Source organism: Polypterus senegalus, chromosome 8 (genome assembly GCF_016835505.1).
Source record: "Polypterus senegalus isolate Bchr_013 chromosome 8, ASM1683550v1, whole genome shotgun sequence".
NCBI classification, from domain to species: Eukaryota; Metazoa; Chordata; class Cladistia; order Polypteriformes; family Polypteridae; genus Polypterus; species Polypterus senegalus.
The window spans coordinates 168,064,843-168,089,858 of NC_053161.1; the positions used below are offsets into that span (position 1 = coordinate 168,064,843).

The 25,016-nt window shown below is 41.4% G+C and overlaps 1 protein-coding gene across 3 annotated transcripts; it reads left to right on the top strand.

The window, feature by feature from the left end:
- The first annotated feature begins 5 nt into the window (after positions 1 to 5).
- On the top strand, positions 6 to 24,398 carry LOC120534446 (gastrula zinc finger protein XlCGF57.1-like). Of its 3 annotated transcripts, XM_039762022.1 has the most exons (5): positions 6 to 100; positions 5,735 to 5,859; positions 10,542 to 10,745; positions 21,427 to 21,881; positions 22,756 to 24,398. In XM_039762022.1, the coding sequence occupies exons 4-5, from the start codon at positions 21,464 to 21,466 to the stop codon at positions 23,922 to 23,924; spliced, it is 1,587 nt and encodes a 528-aa protein (XP_039617956.1). In that variant the 5' UTR covers positions 6 to 100; positions 5,735 to 5,859; positions 10,542 to 10,745; positions 21,427 to 21,463; the 3' UTR covers positions 23,925 to 24,398. The 3 variants fall into 3 exon arrangements, with proteins under 3 accessions (XP_039617956.1, XP_039617954.1, XP_039617955.1); XM_039762020.1 differs by lacking the exon at positions 10,542 to 10,745 and having other exon boundaries at positions 7 to 100; XM_039762021.1 differs by lacking the exons at positions 6 to 100; positions 10,542 to 10,745 and adding an exon at positions 4,031 to 4,064.
- The last annotated feature ends 618 nt before the right edge of the window (positions 24,399 to 25,016 follow it).

Sequence of the window (25,016 nt, forward strand, 5' to 3'; positions counted from 1 at the left end):
GTAAAGTACGCGATGACGTAGCCTTTCAATAGTAGCTAGACTCTCTTGGCTGTCTCTTATTATGAAGTGTTGCACAAGAGGAATACTGTTGTTGAGTGAGGTAAGAGTGTGAACGAGTTCAGAAAGAGCCCTTGCCGAGAGGTAGGCGGTTAGTCTTTTAGGGCGCACTTTATAGACGTGTGTTTTTTGTTCGTGGCATTCAGAATTACCGCGCGCGACTTGAATGAAAGGCGAGTGGCGCATTCGTGTCTATTTGCCCACCGCCGATCTTTGCTCGATTGAATTCCCCTGTAGCCACCTCCGTGTCTTTGCTTTTCATTGGTTATCAGTGGTTCGCTTCACGTAGCCGAGTCCCATTTTTGCTTTATGTCGCCCAGACACACCGCCGGCTCCTATTGTTTCCGTTTATTCAGTCGTTTCCTTCTCTAATCGCCAAAATCGAAGTGGCGGGCATTCCATATGCACGGCGCTTTTATTTCTGTCTTTATTTCTCCTTTGGCGCTCGGCATCGTCCAGTAGTAAGACAATCGCAGAGTTGGTGACTGTTCGGCCATTAAAATTACAGTGAGGAGACAGTCCGGCTTTACGCGTCTAATCCGTGAAACAGAAGCACGAACTGACAAAGTCCATGACGTTGGAGAATACGAGCTCAGAACAAATACTACAAGATCGTGTGAGAAAACTGCAGTGGTAACGTGGCGTAGCTTGCCCGTAGGAGTATAAACTGAATTTTATAACTGGCAAAAGTTGCCATCAGTATCTGTATTGGTACGACCTACTTTCGATCTATTTGGTAAACTAGGCTCTTTCTCCTTAATTTGGTGAAAATTACTTAATTTGTTCCTGTCCTAATTACTCACATATTGCATTGCCCACTGTTATTGATTCATCGGGGTTTGTAGGTGGAGAGTAAGTAATTAAAGTAGCTTGTTTGGATTTTAGTGAGTGTTAGGAGAAAAGAAGGATTTCGGTTTAACAGAGCTAGGGATGAAATGTTCTGCTTTTTTTTTTTTTTTTTGCTTATTAAAATAAATGCAACTGTTAAAAGCTCACTAGTGATGGGAAAACGTAGCCAGGTGAAGCTTTGAGGCTTTCTTTCTATTTGTGCCGACAAAGATTCAAAACTTTGAAGCCTCAACCGCAGTATGAACAGCGACATCTGGCGGTTAACTGAGGTCAAGGCCATTTCTCAAGAGCGCAAATGAAGCAGCACTCACTGTAAAAAGGTCTGAAATGTCTCCGCTAAGGTCCTTGCCCATTATACCAGTGGTTCCCAAACTTTCGATTCTTGGCGCCCTTGCGGAATCCAGGTTTTCCCAAGGCGCATCCCCCCGTAATTAAAAAATAATTAAAGGGTGAAGTAAAAAATAAATAAAACACATATTTAAGATCACAAAATGTATTTGAACAAATTCAACTAGTTATAATTAGCGGATGCGAACGATTGGTGGCTTTTAAATAATCCATTCTCCGTGGGCATGGGGAGTTGATGAAGTAGTTGGGGTGAGATCGTTCTCAATTGCTTATTCGGCTTCCTGCGGTGTACGATTGAGACCCTGCGCCTACGGAGCCATATAAGAACGGGCCGGAAAAAAGAGACGGAAAGGAAAAAGGCTTGGGGGGAGAGAGAGAGAGAGAGAGAGAAAGCAAGCAAGCAAAAGCTTGGCATTGGGGCGGAAGAAAGAGGACGAGCTCATGAGAGAAGCCTGCGCGATTCTATGTACCACCTTGTAAGATGCTAGTAATGCATTGCTTGGTATTGATGCCTGCTTAAATCAACAAAAAGGTAGTTTTTATCGATTTAACTCTTAACTTTCTGGTAAAGTAGTCACGAGATTTATTAACCATGCTGGAATGATTGATTTCTAAATGGCGTTTCAATTTACTTGGCCGCATGCACTCTGGTGCCAAAATTTTCATAGACAGTACACATTACGGCCTCTCTTCACCATTGGCTTCTGTCAACGCAAAACCAAAGTTCAAATAACTGTAATCATATTTTCGATATTTGCGCCTCTTCACACTTTGGTTGACGTTACCACTGCTTGACGGTGTGCCCTCTTTATTTTCACTATCACAGCGATCATTACTGTTTAGTAAAAACCGATCCATTTTTAAAAATACATACGAGAAGAAATACTTCAAAAACATCACTTGACTTAATCACAACAATATGCAGTTAATACAATCTCCGAAAAGTAATTCAACATTAAGACCGCGCAAATTGACATCAATTTATATACGAACACAAAGTACCGAGAAAGTTCGACAAACTACTAAAACAATCGACAAACTGAATTATTTTAGAGCGCCATCTGTAGAGGCTTCCGCAAACCGTTATTAGTAAGCGAGTTACTGGTTTGCGCCGGGTGTCACGTCCTATCACATTGAATTGAAAATGGAAATAGAAGTGTGAAAATTTATTTTTTTGCGTCGCCCCCATAAGGAACCACTGATTTATACAATTAAACTTTTAAAACGCCGTTTACCGCCATCTGTCACCAAAGCTCTTCAAATTGCTCTCTTCTCACATCCCAACATTGTTGAATGAGAATGATGCATTTTATATAGGCTACCTGTTAATTTAGCACCAAAGTTGTCAAACCGACGAAACGCTGCCAAGCTAAAAAAAAAAAAGTGCGCTGCGAAGCACTGATGACGGTAGAAGCTTCAAACGTCACCGGTCACGTGACAGCGGTGTTTCGACACAAACTCCGACACTCGGGGGATATTTTTCGTACGTGGATTACTCGTTTAGCCGGTGTTCTGACACTTTGTCGAAGTATCCTACCGTAGTTTGTTGTATTTAGAAGTCGTCAATCAAAATTTATGGAAATGTTAACATTTCTCAATTTATTCTATATGCATCATTTAATGCCCGAAAGAGAGACAGAGAGCAAATATTTCACAAGACGGTCATTACTCGTGCATGGATGCAATGGCATGTACAAGATTAAAAGTCACACATGCAAAATATACAACTTATAAAATGTCGACAGTAAATACCTATGCAGTAAACTGTAATAAATACATTAATTTAGTAAGGCTAAGAAAAGCATACATGTTACGAATCAGTTGGTAAGCTTCGAGAAAAGTTATGTAATTTTGGTCTGCGCCTGCGTAGTATCAGTGAGTAGATAATTTAGATGGGTAGGATGTTTCGTTAGAACACCAGTTGTAATTGTTGACTGTCGCTGAGTGTGTTGTCATAGCAGCACATCTAAATGGTTTGTTCTTTGTAAACAAGAATTAGAATTTCATATAGAGGGAGGGTTTTGCGCGATCGGTAAGATCCTTTATTGCTCCCGGAGGAAAATCTTTTCGAAAATGCCGCTTGAGCCGGGGGGTGGGGTATATGGTACCTCAAAGATTTATTAGCACCTTCTATTCGAAGTCAAACTAGGTGAAGTCGGGCTCTCACAACCACACAGCCAGTATGCATAGCTTTGAGGCTTTTTAAATACCGTAGCCGATGCGGAAAATCTATCTAAAAGTGCAGTTTGCCAGGCAATTCGTAAAGTCTGTTTGGCTCTGAAATATTTCCTTCGGGTTTTCATAGTGTTTCCTGGACACCTGCGTGTGCAGACAATAAAAGAAGCGTTTCATGCCATTGCAGGTACACGGGCAAAAACACCCACAGTTCCGTAAAGAATCTCACAATCAGCCTAACATTCTCATTACCCAGGATTTCCAAATGTGATTGGGGCACATGGGACTGATCAGAGTGGAGTTTGATCAAACATTATTTGGAAAATGTACCTCTCCTCCTGATGAATAATCAGACACAGTGTCTCCATCAAATCTTTGACCTTCGTCAATATCTCGTTGGCCAGACACAAGTTCTAAGGATATGACATTCCCTGCAACTGATCCAACAAAAAAGAGGGATATATGGAACATACCTATGGCATATATTGAGGGCAAATATATGCAATGACCATCCTTTACCTGAAATTAAGTGACCACTGCATCCTGCTACTGGTTCTGATGAGGAACTTCCCCCTGGAATGCCCTCAGAAACAGGGCGATGGGCATTTGGCTGGAGAGCCAACTCTTCTGCACAGGTTAGGTCTGGACTGCGTGGACCTCCATCTGTTTTTTTGCTTGTCTGCCTTCTTATTAGCTTTAAAATGAATGTTTTTTTATATTATATATGATTCTTTATGTCAACAATTCTTTAAATAGTTATATACAAATATTTACCAGTTTGAAGTATATTCTTGTACTTTAACCTGTTCCCACATTCTCCTTGTGCTCACGTTTGATCTGGAATTATGACATATTAAGTAATAATGAATCTGACACATACTGAATGCAGCGTTTCATTTCCTAAGTACAATGCACACTACTTGGCGTTTAATTTGTCAGCCACTTTTTGCCAGCCGTCTCTTCTGGTTTGGGTTGCTTTTGCAGTGTTACCCCTTGTGCATATTAAATCTTGAAATTCTTCATATCCTTCATATAAAAGGTCATGCTCCGCTTGTGTGGAAAAATGCACCCGTTCTTTCATCATTTTGTTACAGCCTATCAAAGACTTGCTGATCATGTTTTCTAGACTCAATATATATGGGCTTTCCAATTGATACGGCCGTGCGCATTCATCTCGGATGAGTAGATCCAGCTAAAGTAATCTACTACACTGCTGTGTTTGAAAAACTGACTAATCGTGGATGAGTTTCAACTCCACCAAGATGAGACATCACCCCAAGTGATTCGACTCGCTATGCTTCAGAATGACTGATACAATCTTCAATGCTTCGGTGTCATTTATCTCATCTCTAAAGCTCACCATTCAAGTGACAAATGTGGATAGGGTACCTAGCTGCATAAACGTTGTTTAGCTAGGTAGCGAAGTTAGTGTTGTCCTCCTGCCTTGCTTCTGTTTTGTCTAAAACTGTCTTCATATTTTGTGAGGTTTTCTTTATGACAATAAATGGAGTCTGCTTTTTAGCTGGTTTTGTTTTGTCTGTGTGTGTTGTCTCCCTCTCTGTCTCTTTCTCTCCTCTTGTGTGTATCCTATTTGTATTTCCCTAGGCCTTTGGTAGGCCGTAACAGTATTTACATACACAGCTTCAAACCTGCTTAAACCGATGCAGGCAGCAGACATTTATAAATGCATTGCTTGGTGGACTCTTAAATATGATTTTATTTCTTTAACCTGTATCCAGTATGACAGACTCCTATATTTCACTGCTAAAGCCAAACCTGCAATACCCGTTAGTGTGAAGCAGAGAAGTTAATTGAGATTTGTGTTGCTGCCTCACAGTTCTAGCAGACTGAATTTGAATCTGTTTATTAAGTGTGTATGCTCTTTTATCCTCATTTGCTCCACTTCTTTAAAGATGCATATGGAGTTCCAAATCTAACTTTGCCTGATGAAGTTGTGGACTTGAATGTGAATGTACTGTAAGATGGCCTATAGCTGACTTGTGCCTTGTACAGGTCCTGTGGTTTTCTTCTCATATCCCAATAACTTGTATTTGTGTTGTACTTGACAATGGTGGTGAGGTCGAAGCTAAGTCCCATTTGGTGATATCTGCATATATCTTTATCATTCAGAGCCTGACCTGGCTGTGTGGGTCACATCTGTGTACCACCCTTGGATGAACACTGTGGTCAGCACTGGCATCCCTTTTCTGGGCAAGACCTATTTTCGTTTAATTAGAATATTCATGAGGGTCATTAATGGGATTTTTTTTTTGTTGTTTGTTTGTTTGTTTGTTTTTTTGTCTAGCCCCTCCCCTGATGGTTACCAATGTCAAATTGGTGCGCCAGGAGCATAAATATCCAGACATTGGAGCTCTGAGGAAGACTGAGGCACATAAGGCTCCCACCATGCCAAGGTCACGATACTGAGAGGTGATGCTTTTTAATTTGAGTTTATTTCTGTATTACTTGTTAAACTATTTATGATCATATGTGTTTGTGTGGAATGTGTACTTCCACAAGATGAAGTTGATAAACCTGAAACTCATTGTTGCAAACAACAAAGTTTTCTTTTAGAGATTTTAATGTGAAGCCTGTAAATGTTAATTAAGACGTGTGCCATTTAGCTGTTGTCGGCTGCCATCAAGCCCCTTTGTTCAGACAGTTTATTTTGTAAATCCTCTACTGACACCTAATGCCTTTGACATACAGGACTCCCTGTGAGCTTAAACTTGATGTTCTGACTATGGACAGAATCGGATCATATTAGAAAGGCATTAAATTAGCAGGGTAGGAGATGATTGCAGTAATTAAAATTACACAAAATTGCTGGTTTACTGGGTATTTTACTACATGTGTCCACTAGGAGTGTAAATTTTAGTTCTCTTCAAATTAGGGGTTGAAATGTCCAGACATACAGTGGGTATAGAAAGGAATCGCCCCCTTTGAAATATTCCCATTTTTTTTTTGCTTTACAGCCTTAAATGAAAACAAATGCAAATCAATATTTCTTCCCAGCTTTACTTACTCAATGCAATCTATGACATCCAAGTGAAAGATATCGCAGGTACAGTTCAGAAAAAATTATAAAAATCCAAAACAAGACCTACTGAGATTAATAAAGGACCACCCCCTAATGTCAATGTCATTTTGTTGAACCACCTTTTGCTTTAATGACAGCCTTGAGTCTGACGGGATTCTTCTCTATCAGCTTTGCACATCTAGATTGAGTCCACTCAATATTTGCCCCCAATTCTTCTTTACAGTTTAACTGTTCAAGTTCGGTCAAATTGGATGGTGAAGCGTTGGTGGACTGCAATCTTCCAATCTTTCCACCGATTTTCAGTTGGATTTAGGACTGGGCCACACCAGGACATTCACATTTTTCTCTTTCAGCCACTGTGTGGTTCGGGGCATTGTCCTGTTGAAATGTGAACATTCTGCCCATCTTCAACTTTCTGGCAGAGGTTAGCAGGTTTTCCTCAAGAATTAGACGGTATTTTGCCCCATCCATTTTTCCTTCTACCCTAACAAGATTCCCAGGCCCTGCGGCAGAGAAACACCCCCACAACAGACATTGCCCCCGCCATGCTTTACTATAGGTATGGTGTGTTGTGTATGGTGAGCTGCATTGGATTTCCGCCAGGTATATCATTTGGTATTGAGGTCAAATAGTTTGATTTTGGTGTCATCTGACCATAAGACCTTTTTCCACTTGGCATCAGAATCTTCAAGGTGCATTCTGGCAAAGCTCAAAACAAGCCTTAATGTGGCCTTTCTTGAAGTGTCTTTTTCCCTGCGACCTCCCAAACAGGCCACAATTGTGGAGCGCTTCTAAAATTGTTGTCACATGCACACAATGACCAAAACCAGTTTCCTCTTTGCTTTTCCATCCAGTTTGGAGGGACAGCCTGATCCAGGTAGGGTCCTAGTAGTACCAAACACTTGCCACCTCTTTATTATGGACTTTACTGAGCTCCTTGGGATTGATGAAGCCTTTTAGATTTGTTTGTCTTCATCTCCTGCCTTATGTCTGTCAGCAACTCTATCCTTGAGATCTTTTGAAGGTGGCTTGCCATCCATAGTCAGTTGTTTGCTGTCACCAAGCAAGGGAATGAATGCACCAGGAACATCTTCACTAATCACACTCATTACAATTGATCACATGGTCTGCAATGGAAATGGTGGGCACTTACACCTGATTGAGTTTTTTTTGGGGGATCCTTAATTTTTTTTTTTTTTAATTCTTCTGAACTGTAGCTGATATCTTTCATTTGGATGTTATAGACTGCATTGAGTAAGTAGAGCTGAAAAAAATATTGGTTTGTGTGTTTTCATTTGCAGCTGCAAAGCAAAAAAAATGGGATTATTTCAAAGGGGGTGATTCTGTGTCTACCCACTGTATGCAGTGGTTTTTATTATTATAAAGACCTTTCACTGTAGTCAGACTGTCCATTGAAGCAGGATCCCCACACACTTAACGTTGGTGTTGAGCAGCTTAGTTAAATTCAGGCTGTCGTCATTTTGCTAAATTATATATCTGATGACTCGCGTGGTACATCAGGCTGCACTACAGTAGTGGCAGGTGAGCAGTCCTGCAATTACCATATTCACTTAAAGGTATGTAAACCCAAAATTATTCAAAATGCCCTTCACCTCTACTGTATTTGATTTGTGAAACCCCTTTAATTCTGACAGTTTAACTTCGTGAGGTAGACACCATTGCATTTTCTTTATTTGCTGCATTGATTCTATGGTACTGATCAATTCTTCTTCCTGTTTTGTAATTTCTGTAAAGCAACTTTTAATGGTGTCTACTGTATAAAATGTGAATTGATCACTCCAGTGCAGACGAGTCTTCCATCCTTCTAGTAAAGCACAGTTGCCCCTCGGAGTAAAGCAGATGCTCTGGGTATGGAAGGCCAAAGTTATGGCCAAGTTGAGAGCTGTAAGCTTCATGAGTTGAGATGATCAGGGTCTGACGAGGGGTTTTTAAAGGAAGGAATAGAGGGCTTGCCATTGGTTTCTTGAGTGGAGAGAAGTCCATCCTCTTGACTGACCACTGGTGCAAAGTTTTGTTCATAAGTGTCGCTCATCCTTTGATTTATGGTCCTTTGCTTGAACTTGAGTGTCCATCTTCTACCTATGAGAGACATTCATGGATGTTACGTGGTCTGGTATTGAATGTCTTATCAGATAAGGCATGAAGGCTGCATTCCAGCGAAGGGCCCAGCCATGGAAACTGAGACTTTGTAGCGGGCAATACAAGTGTCTGGAAGCTGCTATTTAAAGCAGGATCTGTGTCTCCGCCATATTAAAATTGGATAAGCTCAGTCTGTCCTGCATTACTGTTAACAAAGCTATCCAAAATAAAGACTTGATGATTGTCACACCATACATTGGCCTTTATGTGCCATACTTGCTCCAGCTATCCCACACTATTCATATTCTCTCTGACTGTAAATGTTTTTATAACTGTTAACAGCTGGTAGCCAGAATTTTATCCAAATTGAAAACCCATTCTTGCGTATTCACATCTGGTAATATCCTTCTCCGCAGAGCCCGTTTTATTGCCCAGCACTCCGGAGGATGAGGAGCACCAGAAAGCTGGAGCTCTGCTGTTCATATCGTGGCACCTCGTGTTCTCATTGTTTACAAGTGGTGTGATTTTTTTTGTTTGCTTTTTGTCTATTCCTGTGTTAAATGTAGTGTCGTATATCTAATTTTATTAGGACTGCACCACCGCATACCAGCTTAGTGCAGGGATCAGGGGATGTCCAGAATAAAACATTTACTCTTATTAGAGGCTTTTTTATTGATAAGAATTGGTTTAAAATTTCATAATAAAGCCACCCGATCCGTATTGTTGTTAGTGAGTTTACAAAAAAAATCAAAGAACAAGATGAGTCAAAGTTTGTGACAGAACTACACATAATTAATAAAGATAACTTTATATAAATATTTAAAGGAAAATATAAAAATTTGTTTACAAATGATATAGAAAACAAAACCAGTAAACAACAAAAAACAAAAACCCTGCAGACCTCCACTCCAAATCAAAGCTTATATAACAAGCATGAAATAGAAAATGGTGCTGAAAGAAACAAAACTCTCCGCTGACCACTCGCTCTACTTAACAAGCCAATAAATAACTTAAAATCTAAGGAAACCATGACTGACAAAAGCCACTGCTAAGAATAAAAACAAAACCTGTCGCTGTGTGATAAACATCTTGTGGATGAAATATCAAGCAGGGCTAAGATGTACCACTCTGATGTTTGCCGAACAGGCTGTGTGTGTTGCCAGCTTTAGTCGCAATCCGCCAGACTCGTCTGCTAATAGAAAGTAAAACCCACGACCAGATCTGCTCTGCCCACCCAATTGGTCACCAATATATTATGTGCCTTTTGAAACTGCCAGTCACATTTATTTCCTCAGTTTCCTAATTTCTGATTTGATGACCGAACAGAATAAATAACGGTGCTGCTTTGACCATCCAACGTCATTCTGTGGCGCTTTTGTGGGTGCCTGTTAATTGGAGGAGAATTTTTGTGTGTTCTTAATGAAGGTTTTTTTTTGGTTAAAATTTCTGTTGCTGTAGTTCATTTTAGTGTTCGGTTGAATGATAGTTACATTTTTAACATTATTGTTTGCTAGCTCACTGGGACACTATTTAACATTTAAATATTTAAAATTACACATTTGATATTAGTGCTCATTTTAAACAAAATTACCTGGTTTAGAGTCCGCGCTGGGCATCCCATAAACACCATGCTGCGGTTCTTGGTTCCCACATCAAAGCTTGTCACCAGCCGATCAGGCACTGCTGCAGTTAGCTGTAACATTCAGGCCTCAGGACCGACACCTTCAGTTCAAGCAGTAATGTTACACCTTCTTCTCTCTCCATTTCACATCAGCACGGTGCAGGTAGCAGTGCAGTTCTCACGGCTGAAAATGATGTAAGGGATCTGAGTGATAGAGAACCAATACTAAAACTCTTTCTTAAACACATGCTTAGTTAGACGTATTGTGCTTTATTCTGAGCTGGTGCCAGTCACAGTCATGGTTGGAATACTCGGTCAAACTAGCTGGATTGCTTTTCCTTCCCCTGTCAGGAGTTCTTTGCTGGCGTGACTGACAGAGATGTGGTGATCACCAAGACAGGATATACTAATTGGAAAGCCACGCTGGAAAAGGAAAGGGGATTCCAGAAGCTCGTATCTAGTCACTTCCATTGAAATGCAGCAAACAAATGGGCAGAAATGAAATAAGAGAAGAAAACTGTTGAAAATCTATTACGTTTATTGAGAGAAACACAGGTAAGGAAATTGAATGCTGCATTAAAAGCATAGGGGAACAGTACAGTTTCTCTGTGTGAAGGAGCTTTCTTTTCATGGCAACTCTGAATCCACTCGATCTCGCACAAGTAAATGATGAAGACATCTCTTCTGGTCTTTTCATTAATTTATTTCAATTTACATAAAGGTACACACTCAAAATTTCTTATTAAGCCCCCAAGACCATAAATTCCATTTAAAAACCACAACCAGCTTAAATGTTTAACTTCTCTGCCTGCCTTGGTCACTACAAGTGGTGTCTTTGGCCCAGTAAGGTGATCAGCTCCTGACAAGCACACTTTAAAAAGACACTTCAGCTCCACAATGTCACAAGTGTGTCCTCCTGCGATCAAACTGACTAACAAGCAGGCCAGCAAATATCACTCACTAACTAGCACAGGCGACACAAGTGTTATATCAAAAACTCACACTTTTGAAGTTCACTCCATGACAAATTCAACACACAAGTACCACTAAAGCCTTTTAGATTCCCAAACGGTCCAATGATAGGATGACCAGTGTGCCACCGTCACTCCTCCACAGTTCAACTGTTTCTGTTTTTTAGTTTGCTATCACCTGCGTTCATACCTTACATGATCATTCAATGTTCTTGTTCTCTGATATCATATCGTATCATTGTGTTTACTTGTGTACTACACACAGACATACACACCAGTGATAACGTCCTTTGCAGTGGATGTAAAAAGTCTGCACATCCCTCCTGCCAAAATGGCAGATTTTGTTTAATAATTAAAAAAAAAAAAAAAGTGAAACCACAATAAATCCTGACAGAACTTATTCCACCTTTATTGCAAAATTCTAAACAAGGAAAGTGAAAACAAATCAGAAAGTGTTCAGTGAAAAAAGAATCCTACAAACCCCCGGTTGCATTGGTGTGCACACCCCCTAAACTAATACTCAGTTGAGGCCCCTTTGGTTTGTATTGCAGCGCTCAGTCGTTTTTGGGTGAGAGTTTATCAATTTGGCACGTCTGGACTTGGCGATTTTTGCCTACTCCTCTGAATTTGTCAAATTCCGATGGCATCTCTCGTGCACAGCTCTCTTCAGGTCACCCCACAAGTCTGGACTCTGGCTGGGTAATTGCAGAACATCAATCCTGCTTTGTTGATTTTGATGTGTGCTTTGGGTCATTGCCATGCTGAACGGTGAAGTTCCTCTTCACAGATACTTGAGGGTTTTGATACTTGGAGGTGTTCATGATTCCATCCACTTTATCTAAAGCTCCAGTTCCAGCTAAAGAAAAGCATCCCCAAAGCATTATGCTGCCTCCACCATGCTTCTCGGTGACTATGGTGTTATTTTTGTGCCAAACATACCTTTTGGATTCACGACCAAATACAACCCCAATTCAGAAAAAGCTGAGACAATGTGGAAAATGTGAATAAAAAAAGAAAAAAGCAAGTTATAAATTCTCCTCAAATTTTATTTCATTGCAGACAGTATGAACACAAAATAATTCATGTTTTTTTTTTGTCAACATGATTTGTAAATAAATATCCATTCTTGCCATTCAGGCTTAGCAACACATTTCAAAAAAAGTTGGGACAGTGCAGCATTTATCACTTTGTACAGTTGCCCTGTCTTTTAACAACACTTAAAAGACGTTTAGGTATTGAAGAAATCAAGTGACTAAGTGTTGCAGGTGTTAGTTTGTCCCATTCTTCCTGCAAACAACTTTTTAGGTGCGCAACAGTACGGCGTCTTCGTTGACGCATTTTTCGTTTCAAAATGCGCCAAACATTCTCTATAGGAGACAAATCAGGGCTGCAGGCAGGCCAGTCAAGCATCCGCACCCTCTTCTTACGCAGCCATGCCTTTGTTATGCGCGCAGTATGTGGTTTGGCATTGTCTTGCTGAAATAAGCATGGGCGTCCCGGAAAGAGCGTTGTCTTGAAGGCAGCATTTGTTCCTCCAAAACTGAGATATACTTCTCAGCATTGATGGTGCCATCGCAGAAGTGCAAGTTACCTTTGCCGAAGGCACTGACACAACCCCATACCATGACAGACCCTGGCTTTTGGACTTGTATCTGGTAACAGTTTGGATGGTCCTTTTCCCCTTTGGTCCGCAGCACATGGCATCCATTTCTTCCAAAACAGATGTGAAAAACCGATTCGTCTGACCACAATACACGTTTCCACTGCACAGTGGACCATCCCAGATGCCTCCGAGCCCAGAGAAGTCTTCTGGACACTATTTACGTAGGGCTTCCTTTTGGCACAGTACAGTTTTAGCTGGCATTTCCTAATGTAACTACGTACTGTAGTGCTTGAGAGTGACTTCCTGAAGTAGTCCTGAGCCCACGCAGTTATATCATTTATTGATGAATGACGGTTTTTAATGCAGTGCCGTCTGAGGGCTCGGAGATCACAGCCATTCAGTTTTGGCTTGCGCCCTTGGCCTTTGCGCACGGTAATTTCTCCAGATTCCCTGATTCTTCTCACTATGTTATGCACTGTAGAGGGAGAAATGCCCAAATCTCTTCCTATCTGTCTTTGAGAAACGTTTTTCTTCATCATTTCAAAGATTTTTGCCTGCACTTGGTGGCAAACTGGCGATCCTCTGCCCATCTTTGCTCCTAAAGGAGTAGGCCTTTCCTCGATGCTGCTTTTGTACCGAATCATGATTGCAATTACCTGTTAACATCACCAGTTTCAAATCACATCATTATTTAGTTGTTATACCTCATTACTACCCCTGAATTGCCCCCATCCCAACTTTTTTTGGAATGTGTTGCAAACCTGAATGGCAAGAATGGATGTTTATTTACAAATCAAATGATGTTGACCAAAAGAAACACGAATTATCTTGTGTTCATACTGTCTGCAATGAAATAAAAGTTAAGGGAAATTTGTAAATTACTGCTTTATTTTTTTTTATTCACATTTTCCACACTGTCCCAACTTTTTCTGATTTGGGGTTGTAGTTATGCTGACCCTCATGCATTTCTCCACTTAGTTGTGGGAGACAGTATGTATCTTTTTGCAAGATTTAGCCATCCTTGGATGGTTTACTTTGTGATTAAAAGGCTTTCGTCTTGCTGCCCTACCCCACAACTGAGACACATGAAGAATACGACCGATTGTTGTCACATGTAGGGAACAAATGTTACTTGCCCAGAAATCCGGCAGCTCCTTTAATGTTGGTGTAGGCCTCTTGGTGGCTTCCCTGAGCAGTTTTCTTCTTGTCTTCTCATCATTCTTGGAGGGACACCCTGATCTTGTTGGAGTCCCTGTATTTTCTCCACTTGTTGATGACTGTCTTCACTGTGCTCCATCGGATGTTTTAATGCTTTGGATGCTTTTTTTGTACCCCATGTCCATGATATCTTTCAATGATGTGATCCCATTCATGTCTTAAAAGCTCTTTTTGGATCACGGCTTTTAGAATATGATGCAAGAGGATATCGGAATAGTCCTACTGGAACAGCCAAACGTTACTTGAGCTCAATCGGAGCCCCTTTAATTGCTGTCCGGTGTATACTAACCACTATTTGAGATGAGACAGATTGGGATTGGTTGATTCTGAACAAAACCACATCCTGGATTATTAAAGGGTCTGCACACTAATGCATCCAGATTTTTGTGCATTTTCCCCCTTTTTTTCACTAGTTTGATTTGTTTTCACCTTCTTTGAATAGATTGCAACTTTTATGACAGGATTTATCTTTGTTATTACACAAAATCTACAATTTTGGCAGAGGTGTGTAGACTTCTTATATCCACTGTATATGTTCCACAACTCTCTTATGACCAGTACAGTCTTCTATGCTGTGGTGTGCTGAGGTGGTAACGTTACTACAAGAGAGGCTCACCAGTTCTCCCAGCTGATTAAGAAGGCAGACTCGGGTATGGGATGCCTCCTGGACCTGCTGGAGTTTGTAGCAAATCAAAACTGAGTGCCATTATGGACAATGCTGCACATCCTCTCCCGACACACTACAAGACTTTCAGCCAACAAAATATTTAGCAGACGTCTTTAAAAAATCCAACTGGGACCCCTTACACCAATGGCAACAGACCTTTATAAAGCCACACTGTGATGTCACTGTTTTAGCAAAGTGAGAGAGGTGAGAGGTTATTTTTTTCTTCTGTTTTTGTAAAATTTACCTTTGCTTTAGGGGGTAGTTGTTTTGTTATAATATTTTGTCCGCTTCCCCTATTTTTTTTTTTTCTTTCATTTTTATTACTATTTAATTTAATATTGTTTCTTTGTATCAGTATACTGCTGCTGGATTATGTGAATTTCCCCTTGGGATTAATAAAGTATCGATCGATCGATCGATCGTCCTTGGGACTACTAAAGATCCTTCTATCCATTCGTATGAGTCTAAGTGTTAAAGAACTTGTGTTTTAAATGGTTTTCTTTATGCAGAAATCCTTGGTGGACATGACTTACGAAATTTGTTGGGGGAGACTTGTGTGGAGAACACATTCATTTTTTCGTTATTGAAAATAGCAGGATATCGACTTCCCCTATCTGAAAATTAATTTTCAGATGTTTTCTGGACCCTCTGTGGGGTTTGTGTGTTCTCCTTGTGTCTCTGTGTTTCCTCTTCTTCAAAGACATGCAAATTAGCTGAATCTGCAAATCTACCGTGTTTCCCCGAAAAGAAGACCGGGTCTTATTTTAATTTTTGCTCCAAAAGATGCACTAGGGCTTATTTTCAGGGGATACCTTATTTTTTCATGTACAACAATATACATTTATCCAAATACAGTCCTGTCATCTTCTTCTGGAATATCGTCCTAACTCTCCACATTCAAACCCTGAATTTCTTGCTACTCCAGCCGCTTTTGAGGATCCTACAAAATCAATGTGCTTGCTGCAATGTTTGATGAATGGTTCGATGTGGTGAAGCAAAATGTCGATATACAAATGCATTCGTGGTGCTTTGATATTCAAGCATCACATATTCCCCAAAGTAATGACACGATACATTTTAAAAGTCTCACATACCATCTTCTGTGCCATCTTTTTTTTTTGTTTTTTGGCACCTTCACAATACCATCAGAATGTACGGCCGCGTATTTGAGCCACAGAAAAAAAAGGGACATAATGAAAATGTTTTTGTGATTTAAAGTGGAAATAAATTTTGGCTTTAACCTCAATGTCCACTTTAACCTTGTAGTTTACTTTATCATTAAAGCAGACCATCGTAAACGTCATCTTAAAACCGACCCAGTTGTTGACGGCAGCGGCAAGCAGTATCGCCATACAGAACACATTAAATTTATGATATTCCAACTCTCTGCACATTTAGAATTCTTAGATTTACACTTGATAACACTTTCCTCATGAAATGCATTAAAATATGTATGTTAACTTTGTTAAAATAATGAATACTGCTAATAGTTACACATATGGGGTGGCATGGTGACAGAGCAGTCGCGCTGCTGTCTTGCAGGGAGTCACATCCCTTGTGATCCCTGCCTGGAGTTTGCATGTTTTCCTGGTGGGTTTCCACAGTGTGCTCAGTTTTCCATCCAAAGACATGAAGGTTTGGGGATTTGGTGAAGCTGCAATGACGACAGTGTGTACGTGTGGGCTTGTGTTCACCTTGCGATGAGCGGATGCCCCATCCAGAGATTTTGTTTCTGTCTTGCACCGATGCTGCTTGCCCCGAATTGATGGATGTAATCATTAAACATCCTTTTTAAAGATATTGTGGCAACGTGTCCTCGGAATTTAATGGATGTTTCGGATACATTGCGTGAAGTATAAACCCGGCCTTAGACGCCTTACTTTTCAGCTGGCAATCTTGACTAGGGCTTATTTTTGGGGTAAGGCTTATATTACAAAGCAGCCTGTCTTATTTAAGGGGAAAACAGTAGATTGGTCCTAGGATATGCAGGTGTTCACCCTGTGGTTGCCCAGGACCAAGAAAAGCTGTTCTTTGCTTCCACAAAGTTGCCATAGAAATTCAGTTGATGTGTTTTGGGTTAAACTAATAGAGTAAGCAACTTTGGTGGCCTATTCTTTACCAGACTTTAACTTTTTTTAATATTCACCCCTGTAATGCCATGCAATAAAGGAGGTCATAATGGCTCAAGTTGGGTCAATTAGCTGTTCAGTTCGGCAAATAGAAAATTCACAGTTTACCAGAGTCAAACACTTCAAACTGGGAACAAGAGGTTTTATAAAATGTTAATACAATCAAACATTATAATTGGCTCCATGTGTTAAAGGGTGACTGAACAGCAATTTATTGATTGGTTTTAGTCAGTTACCAGGCAGTGGTCTTTTTCTGTCCTACCATGTGATATCAAAGATAACCATAATCAATGACACATCAGCTTAAATCCAATGTCACATTTCGTGACATTTTATCCTGGGGTAGTCTCTGATCCCCTCACCTGACCATGATAAGTGAAACAATTGAAAACCTCCGCCTATGTCACATTTAGTGATGGCATGCTGACCATTCAACAGTAACGTGCTGCCTGATGAAGCCCATGGTGTACAAAGGGTTAACAGCTGTGCCTGTTCACCAGTAATCTTCTCTCTTTGTTGATCCCCTTTTGTTATGGTATCTGAAACATTGAGACATCAGAAAGAGGAGCATCTCTTATTTTTGTTCGTTTCAAAACCTTGTATGTTTCTTTACTTCCTGGGTATGACGTTAAACTGCATCCGGCCCTGCAAGCGGTCGTCCAATTTGCAGGGAAATTGTGGGGTTTGATGGTAAGATTGGCACTCCGGCCACTGTAAAAAAACCTTCTCACAGCTCCAAGACGACAGAAAGGACTCCTTTTTGATCTTTGTGGGAGTAACTCTGCTGCAGCCACCCATAGGAAGGCTGCAAGCATCATGAAAGGAATTTGTGGGTACCTTCAGGAGCCCCATCCCCGAAACCATTGGGGAGCCAATAGGATCAGGTCTGTTGGGGTTCAGAGCTAGTGTGGTGCTAAGGCGTCACCCGCTGCATGGCAGCACTTGGGTCTCAATTTGAGACGGCCCATCTGGGTAGGCGGGTGGAACGTCTTGTCTCGCCACCATGATGATCATCTTCCTGTACTGTCGAAGGAGCTGCGTAAACTATACATTTCAGTGGCGACACTCTCTGAGGTGTGCAGACCGGGGACTGACCAAATCTCTGTAGGTGGATTCAACTTTTCTTGGTCTGGTCGCTCTGATGGCTGTCATACTCTGGGACTAGTTGTTGCTGTAGCGGATAGGCTTCTTCCGATGGTGTCTGATGTTGCTCCTTTCAACGAGCGTATTATGAGACTCAGATTACGGCACTCCCTGGGTGCCTTGTCTGTTGTCTAAGTGTATGCTCCAACTGCGGTGAGTGATGTTTCGGTGAGGGAGACATTTTATTCACAACCACTCGGTGGTTGATGGGTAGCCGCAAGGTGACACTCCTCTGGTCATGGGTGACTTCAACCCAGCCACTGGCACTGACAAGGCTGGCTATGAGGATTTTGTCTCGGTCCCCATGGGTCTGGTGAAAGTGACTCCATGTCCTGTGAATCGCTGGCTCTTGGTTCCAGCTTCCTGAGTCACATCATTGGACTCGGTACTCCAGTACTGGTGGTGCGGTGAAGGAGATCAATCAAATCCTCGTGGGCAGACGCTGGAGGCTCTTGCAAAACTGCAGGGTCTACAGAAGTCCCCAGTTTGTGAATTCTGACCACAGACCTGTTGTTGCTACTCTTAGGATCCAGCTTAGGTCTAGTAGGTTACCACCTACTAAGAAAATGGGCCTGGACTTGGCCAAAGTCCAAGATCAGGCTGTTTCTAATGAGTTTGCATGCAGTTTGTGTGAGGAACTTTCATATTTGGGTACAACTGCCAATCCTAATGTGATGTGTGAGACCTTCCGTGACAAGATCCTAAAGGTTGCTGAGGGTTGTGTTGGTGTTACCGGTGTTCCCAGAAGGAGGTGTTTCATCTCGCAGGACACCCTGGATATCATTGAGTGGAGTTGTATCGCACGGCTCAGTAGCAACTCTGGTCTGTACCGGGAACTGAGAATGACGGTTGCGAGGGCTCTGAAGGTAGATAAGGAGGCGTTTGTTACAGGAATCTGTGCGCTAGTGACTCATCATTTGTGGTCTAGCGACCAACGTCCTGCTTACAGAGGAATCGAAGCATTACGCACATCTGAATCTGTTCCTCAGAGAGTCACAGTCAGGGTAGCTGCTGGAATGGTCCTCGCGGATGACACTGCAGTTGTGACCCGCTGGGTTGGTTATTGAGCAGTTGTTCAAAGTTGATTCTCCAGCTAGGTCATCGGATATCTGTGGGTCCACGGTTCTTGGGGCTGATCCTCCAGTTAGCTGTGAACCACCCAATCTCCGTGAGATTGCGGAGGTGGTGACCCAGCTGAGGGGAGGAAAGGCTGCAGGGATCTGTGGTATCCGGGGTGAACTTAATAATAATTCTTTGCATTTATATAGCACTTTTCTCACTACTCAAAGCGCTCAGCAATTGCAGGTTAAGGGCCTTGCTCAAGGGCCTTAACAGAGCAGAGTCCCTTTTGCGTTTATGGGATTCGAACTGGCAACCTTCTGATTGCCAGTGCAGATCCCTAGCCTCAGAGCCACCACACCATTCTCCAGGCTGGTCGTAAGGCTATCCTCCCGGCATTGCAAGCAAACTTTGCTTTCATTTGGGAGACTGGCATCATCCCAACTGACTGGAAATCGGAAGGGTGATCACTTGGATTGCAGCAACTACAGGGGGATAACAGTGCTCTCTGTGCCAGGTAAGGTCTTGGCTAGGGTCATCCTCAGTAGGATCTGTGATCACTTGCTCGCCTACCCGGGTCTACCATTGACCACAGCCTGGCACTGAGGGTTCTCATGGAGCGCAAACCCGAATATCAGCAGAGTTTCTTTGCAGCCTTTGTCGATTTTCGGAAACTGTTCAAGCTGCCCTGTGGGACATCCTGAGGGTTTGTGGGATCCCCTTGAGGTTGCTGGATATCATGGCCGGTCTGTACACTGGTACTGTGAGTGCTGTGCAGAATGGAGACAGAACCTCTGTGTTTTTCCCAGTTGATTCTGGGGTGCTTCAGGGGTGTGCTGTTGCTCCTACTCTGTTTTGTGCTTGTATGGACTGGGTGTTGGGCAAGGTTGTAGGGTCCAGTGGCTGTGGGGCATCTGTTGGTGAAGAAAAATTCACACATCTTGACTTTGCTGATGATGCTGTGATCTTTGCTGAGTCAACGGAGGATCGGATCAGGGCACTTGAGAGACTGAGTGAGGAGTAGCTGGGTTTGCGAGTGTCCTGGATAAAAACCAAGATCCAGGCCTTTAATGACCTCTTGTGCACAGCCATCAGCAGTGTGTCTGTTTATGGACAGAGTGTCCACCTTGTCGAGAGGTTTACTTACCTTGGCAGTGACATTCATGTCTCTGGTGACTCTTCTTATGAAGCCAGTAGACAGATTGGGAGAGCAGAGGGGGGTCATGAGGTCGCTGGAAAGGGGTGTGTGGCACACCTGATATCTATGCACAAGGACGAAGGTCCAAGTCTTGAGCCCTGGTGCTATATGGTTGCGAGACATGGACACTATCCAGTGACCTGAGACGAAGACCGGACTACTTTGGCACTGTGTCTCTCCAGAAAATCCTTGGGTACCATTGGTTTGACTTTGTGTCGAATGACTTGACTTGACTTTACTTATTTTACAGCCTTCTATTTTAGGGGAACATTTGTTGGCTGTCAGCTCTCCTGCACACACAGTCTGCCCGTAAGACTAAAGACAAAATGCAAACCTGTTTAATTTTATCTTAGTGAGTCACAGGCTAATTAAAGTCTGTCACATTAGATAAGCTTCACAGGAACACACTGGCAATTGTGTCCGTCTCGCTAAGATTATATAAATTAAGGTTATGGCTTAAATAATAGTTTGGGATTTTGCAAGCTTAAGGTGATGTCATATCAGATGAGTTTCCCAGCGATTTTAAGTTCCTCCTTGTGGAAGTAACCCCCAACAAAGACAGGAGAATAGTTCAATCAGTCTTTATTCAGTCACAGATGAGTACGTGGATTCAATCTTTGCAAAGCAGAAGAGCAAAGTTTTCCGGTTTCAATCGGCTTGAATATTCATTTTCCTCCCTCCCCCTTACTTATGAAACAGCATCTAAGCATTTCATCAATTCGGCCAACCGTTTCTATTTTGTGTACGTGTCAAGAGGGGCCCCAAGAAGGAAAGGTCATGTCTAACGGCCGCATTCCTACAAGAAGTTACCCAAGTTCAGCTTACTTCACCTCATCTTATGACAGACGCCTGTATGAATAACCTGCTGTTATAATAAAACAGCTCTTAATCCTTAGTAGCTTGCAAACAGTTAAATGTCCTTTCACATCCTTCATATGCCCTGATTCTTACCTTAATCCAGAGGCCTAACTTGTATAAATCTTCCATAACATTAACTAATAATACAATTCTGGGACCCTAAAAACACTGAATGCTTAATCAAAGCAGTGATTACTGTTCATGCACAACTGTCCTTTCATTCCCAAACTCATTTTACACCTAATCTGATATGGAGAGTGATGAGCTACTGTCAACTTGCTATGAACTGTCTGACTTGACATCAGCTTTAACTAAGAGGATGTTATAAAAATCAAATGTCTTAAGATTTGAATGATTTGGTTTTAATGGAAATTACACTTTTATTCTCAGAGGGAAAGAAAAATCTGGCATTTACTGTAACGTTTCCATGGATGTGAAAGAGGAGGCGTGTGAGGCTGGCATGAATTTAATGGAGAAAAGATCCGTAATTGATAAGGAGGAGGACTGTGAATGGGAGAGTGTCCAGCCTAAACAGGAGAGTCTAGACATTAAGGAGGAGGACTGTGAAGTGTGGACAGTGATTATTAAAGAGGAGGACAAAGAGGAGAGTGTCAGCACAGAGAAATACGACTTTAGAAGTACTGAGAGTGTCCATGAAGATGACCTTCATCAAGATGGAGCACTGACCGGGTTAGTCTCTTCTCATAGCAGACACTCTTTATCTGCAGAGTCTTCTATCAATGTAAAATATGAATCATTGCAGTCTGAGACAAATACAACTGAAGAAATGTCCTCTCCTAGGACTCAGGAACATCAGCCACCACCTAAAAAGTCCTCCAAAACAAGTAAGTAAAAAATATATTTTAGTTTACTTTTTAGAGTCAGGGTTATGAACCTCAAAGTGTTGTCTTGAGCTTTTGTAAAGAAAAACAGGCTTTCAAACTCTATAAAGCATGGCCATTTCACTGTCCTCCTGGAGGCCCCTGATATAGCTGAAGAAGATGAATGTATTTGCAGGTGGTATGCAGCCAAAAATAATTGTATTTTGGCCACAAGTGTCCTGTTTGCTGCTTCATATAGTCAGTCAAGTGACATATGGTGCCCTGTGTTTTTTCAGTGACCTATGTATTTTATTCATTTTAATTTAACTCTATTCTCTGTGTATAGCATGTCACATTTAAATATGGAAATGTTTTGCTGTTATCCTTTTCCCTTTTTTCAAATTAAAAAAAAAAAAAAGATTATGTGTTCAAGTGGCTTTGGGTCAATTGTGTAGAAATATCAAGACACATTCTGATTAATACAAGTACATTTCACTTTTGGCATGACACTATTTTAAGCAATTATCAATTTTTTAATTAAAAATATGTCATTTTAAAAAGTATTTTAAGAATATGGTGAAGTGATGATGCTATTCTGTAATTAAATTAAAACATGTGACAAGCAATCTTGTTGATTGTGCCTGTCAGATATACTCCATTTTACTATGTTTACTTCTTGTCAACTGTGATCATGGTGAGTAGTACCATTACCAATGAAAAAATTAAGTTTATCTTTTCACGTGCTACTTAAGTCTTATGATTGCTTATTAAAGCAGTTGCTTATCAAAGTTTGTTCATAAATTCAACCAGCATTTAAGTAATATTGTAACGTAATGCCAACATTAGAGTAGTGGATTCAAACCTAAGCTTTTATTTTCTTCTTTTAAACTTTAAACAGGAATCAAACGTCACTGCTGTTCTGAATGTGGGAAACAATTTTCTGGCATAAGTAATCTTCGGAGGCACCAAAGAATTCACACCGGGGAGAACCCACACAGTGATTCTCTTCTGATTCACGTTAAAACTAACTCGGGAGTGAAGTCATATTCCTGTTCTGAATGTGGCAAACAATTTTCACGAAGAAACAACCTTTTTGATCATAAAAGAATTCACACAGGGGAGAAGCCGTATTGCTGCCCTGAATGTGGGAAACGATTCTCTCACTGTAATACTCTTCAGAAACACGTTAAATCTCACAAAGAAGAGAAACTGTATTGCTGTTCTGAATGTGGCAAAAAGTTTTCACAACAAAGCCATCTTCTGCGCCACCAAAGAATTCACACAGGGGAGAAGCCGTATTGCTGCCCTGAATGTGGAAAACAATTCCTTCACTGCACTAGTTTTCGGACACACATTCTAACTCACTCAGGAGAGAAGCCATACTGCTGTTCTCAATGCGGCAAAAAGTTTTCACAGAAAAGCCATTTGAAGAGCCATCAAAGAATTCACACAGGAGAGAAGCCGTATTCCTGCCCTGAATGTGGAAAACAATTCACTCACTGTAGTCCTTTTCACAACCACCTCAAAACTCACACAGGGGAGAAGCCATATTGCTGTTCTGATTGTGGCAAAACGTTTTCACAAAGATGGCAACTTCGCAGCCACCAAAGAACTCACACAGGTGAAAAGCCATATTGCTGTGCTGAATGTGGTAAACATTTCTCGCACAGTAGTACCCTTCTGATGCACATTAAAGCTCACTCAGGAGAGAAGCCATATGGCTGTTCTGAATGTGGCAAACAGTTTTCACAAAGAAACAACCTTTTGATTCACAAAAGAATTCACACAGGGGAGAAGCCATATGGCTGCCCAGAATGTGGAAAACAATTCTCTCGGCTAAGTTCTCTTCAGATACACATTAAAACTCACACGGGAGAGAAGCCATATTGCTGTTTGGAATGCGGCAAACACTTTTCAGAAAAATGCCATCTTCAGAGCCACCAAAGAATTCACACAGGAGAGAAGCCGTATTGCTGCCCTGAATGTGGAAAACGATTCACTCACTGTAGTCCTTTTCACAACCACATTAAAACTCACACAGGGGAGAAGGCCATATTGCACTTCTGAATGTGGCAAACAGTTTTCATAAAGCAACAACCTTTCGGATGACAAAAGAATTCACACAGAGCAGAAGCCATATCTACTGTTTTTGACTGTGGCAAACACTTCTCAAAAAGACATACTCTTCAGATCCACCAAAGAATTCACACAGGGGAGAAGCCATATTGCTGCCCTGAATGTGGGAAAACAGTTCTCTTGCGGTAGTACTCTTCAGATTCACATTAAAACTCACACCGGACAGAAGCCATGTTGCTGCTTCGAGTGTGGTAAAATGTTTTCATCAAGATGCCATCTTTATAGCCAACAAAGAATTCACACATAACAGTTCTCACACCGTAATATTTTTCGGAGGCACATTAAAACTCACTCAAGACTGGAGATAAGCAAAAAGGGTAAAAATGATCCTTAGAGGTTAGATAGATAGATAGATAGATACTTTATTAATCCCTAGGGGAAATTCACATAATCCAGCAGCAGTATGCTGATACAAAGAAACAATATTAAATTAAATAGTAATAAAAATGAAAAGAATTAAAATAAAATTTAATGTTCACATTTACTCCCCCGGGTGGAATTGAAGAGTCGCATAGTGTGGGGGAGGAGCGATCTCCTCAGTCTGTCAGTGGAGCAGGATGGTGACAAAAGTCTGTCACTGAAGCTACTCCTCTGCCTGGAGATGACTCTGTTCAGTGGATGCAGTGGATTCTTCATGATTGACAGGAGTTTGCTTAGTGCCCGTCGCTCTGCCACAGATGTTAAACTGTCCAACTTTAATCCTACAATGGAGCCTGCCTTCTTAACAAGTTTGTCCAGGCGTGAGGCGTCTTTCATCTTTATGCTGCCACCACCGTGTAGAAGAGGGCACTCGCCACAACCGTCTGGTAGAACATCTGCAGCATCTTACTGCAGATGTTGAAGGATGCCAACCTTCTCAGAAAGTATAGTCTGCTCTGACCTTTCTTACATAGAGCATCAGTATTGGCAGTCCAGTCCAATTTGTCATCCAAGTGACACATTCCTTGACAGTGAGGAACAAAATAAAAGTAGATTATTGGTTAGTTAAACATGTCATCTCATACAGCTTTGGGATTGTAGTCT

Bases quoted from the DNA above. Each gene is read 5' to 3' on its own strand.
- LOC120534446 (XM_039762022.1), top strand. From the start codon at position 21,464: ATGGATGTGAAAGAGGAGGCGTGTGAGGCTGGCATGAATTTAATGGAG. The intron at 21,882-22,755 runs GTAAGTAAAAAA...AACTTTAAACAG, and splicing joins TAAAAAGTCCTCCAAAACAA to GAATCAAACGTCACTGCTGT.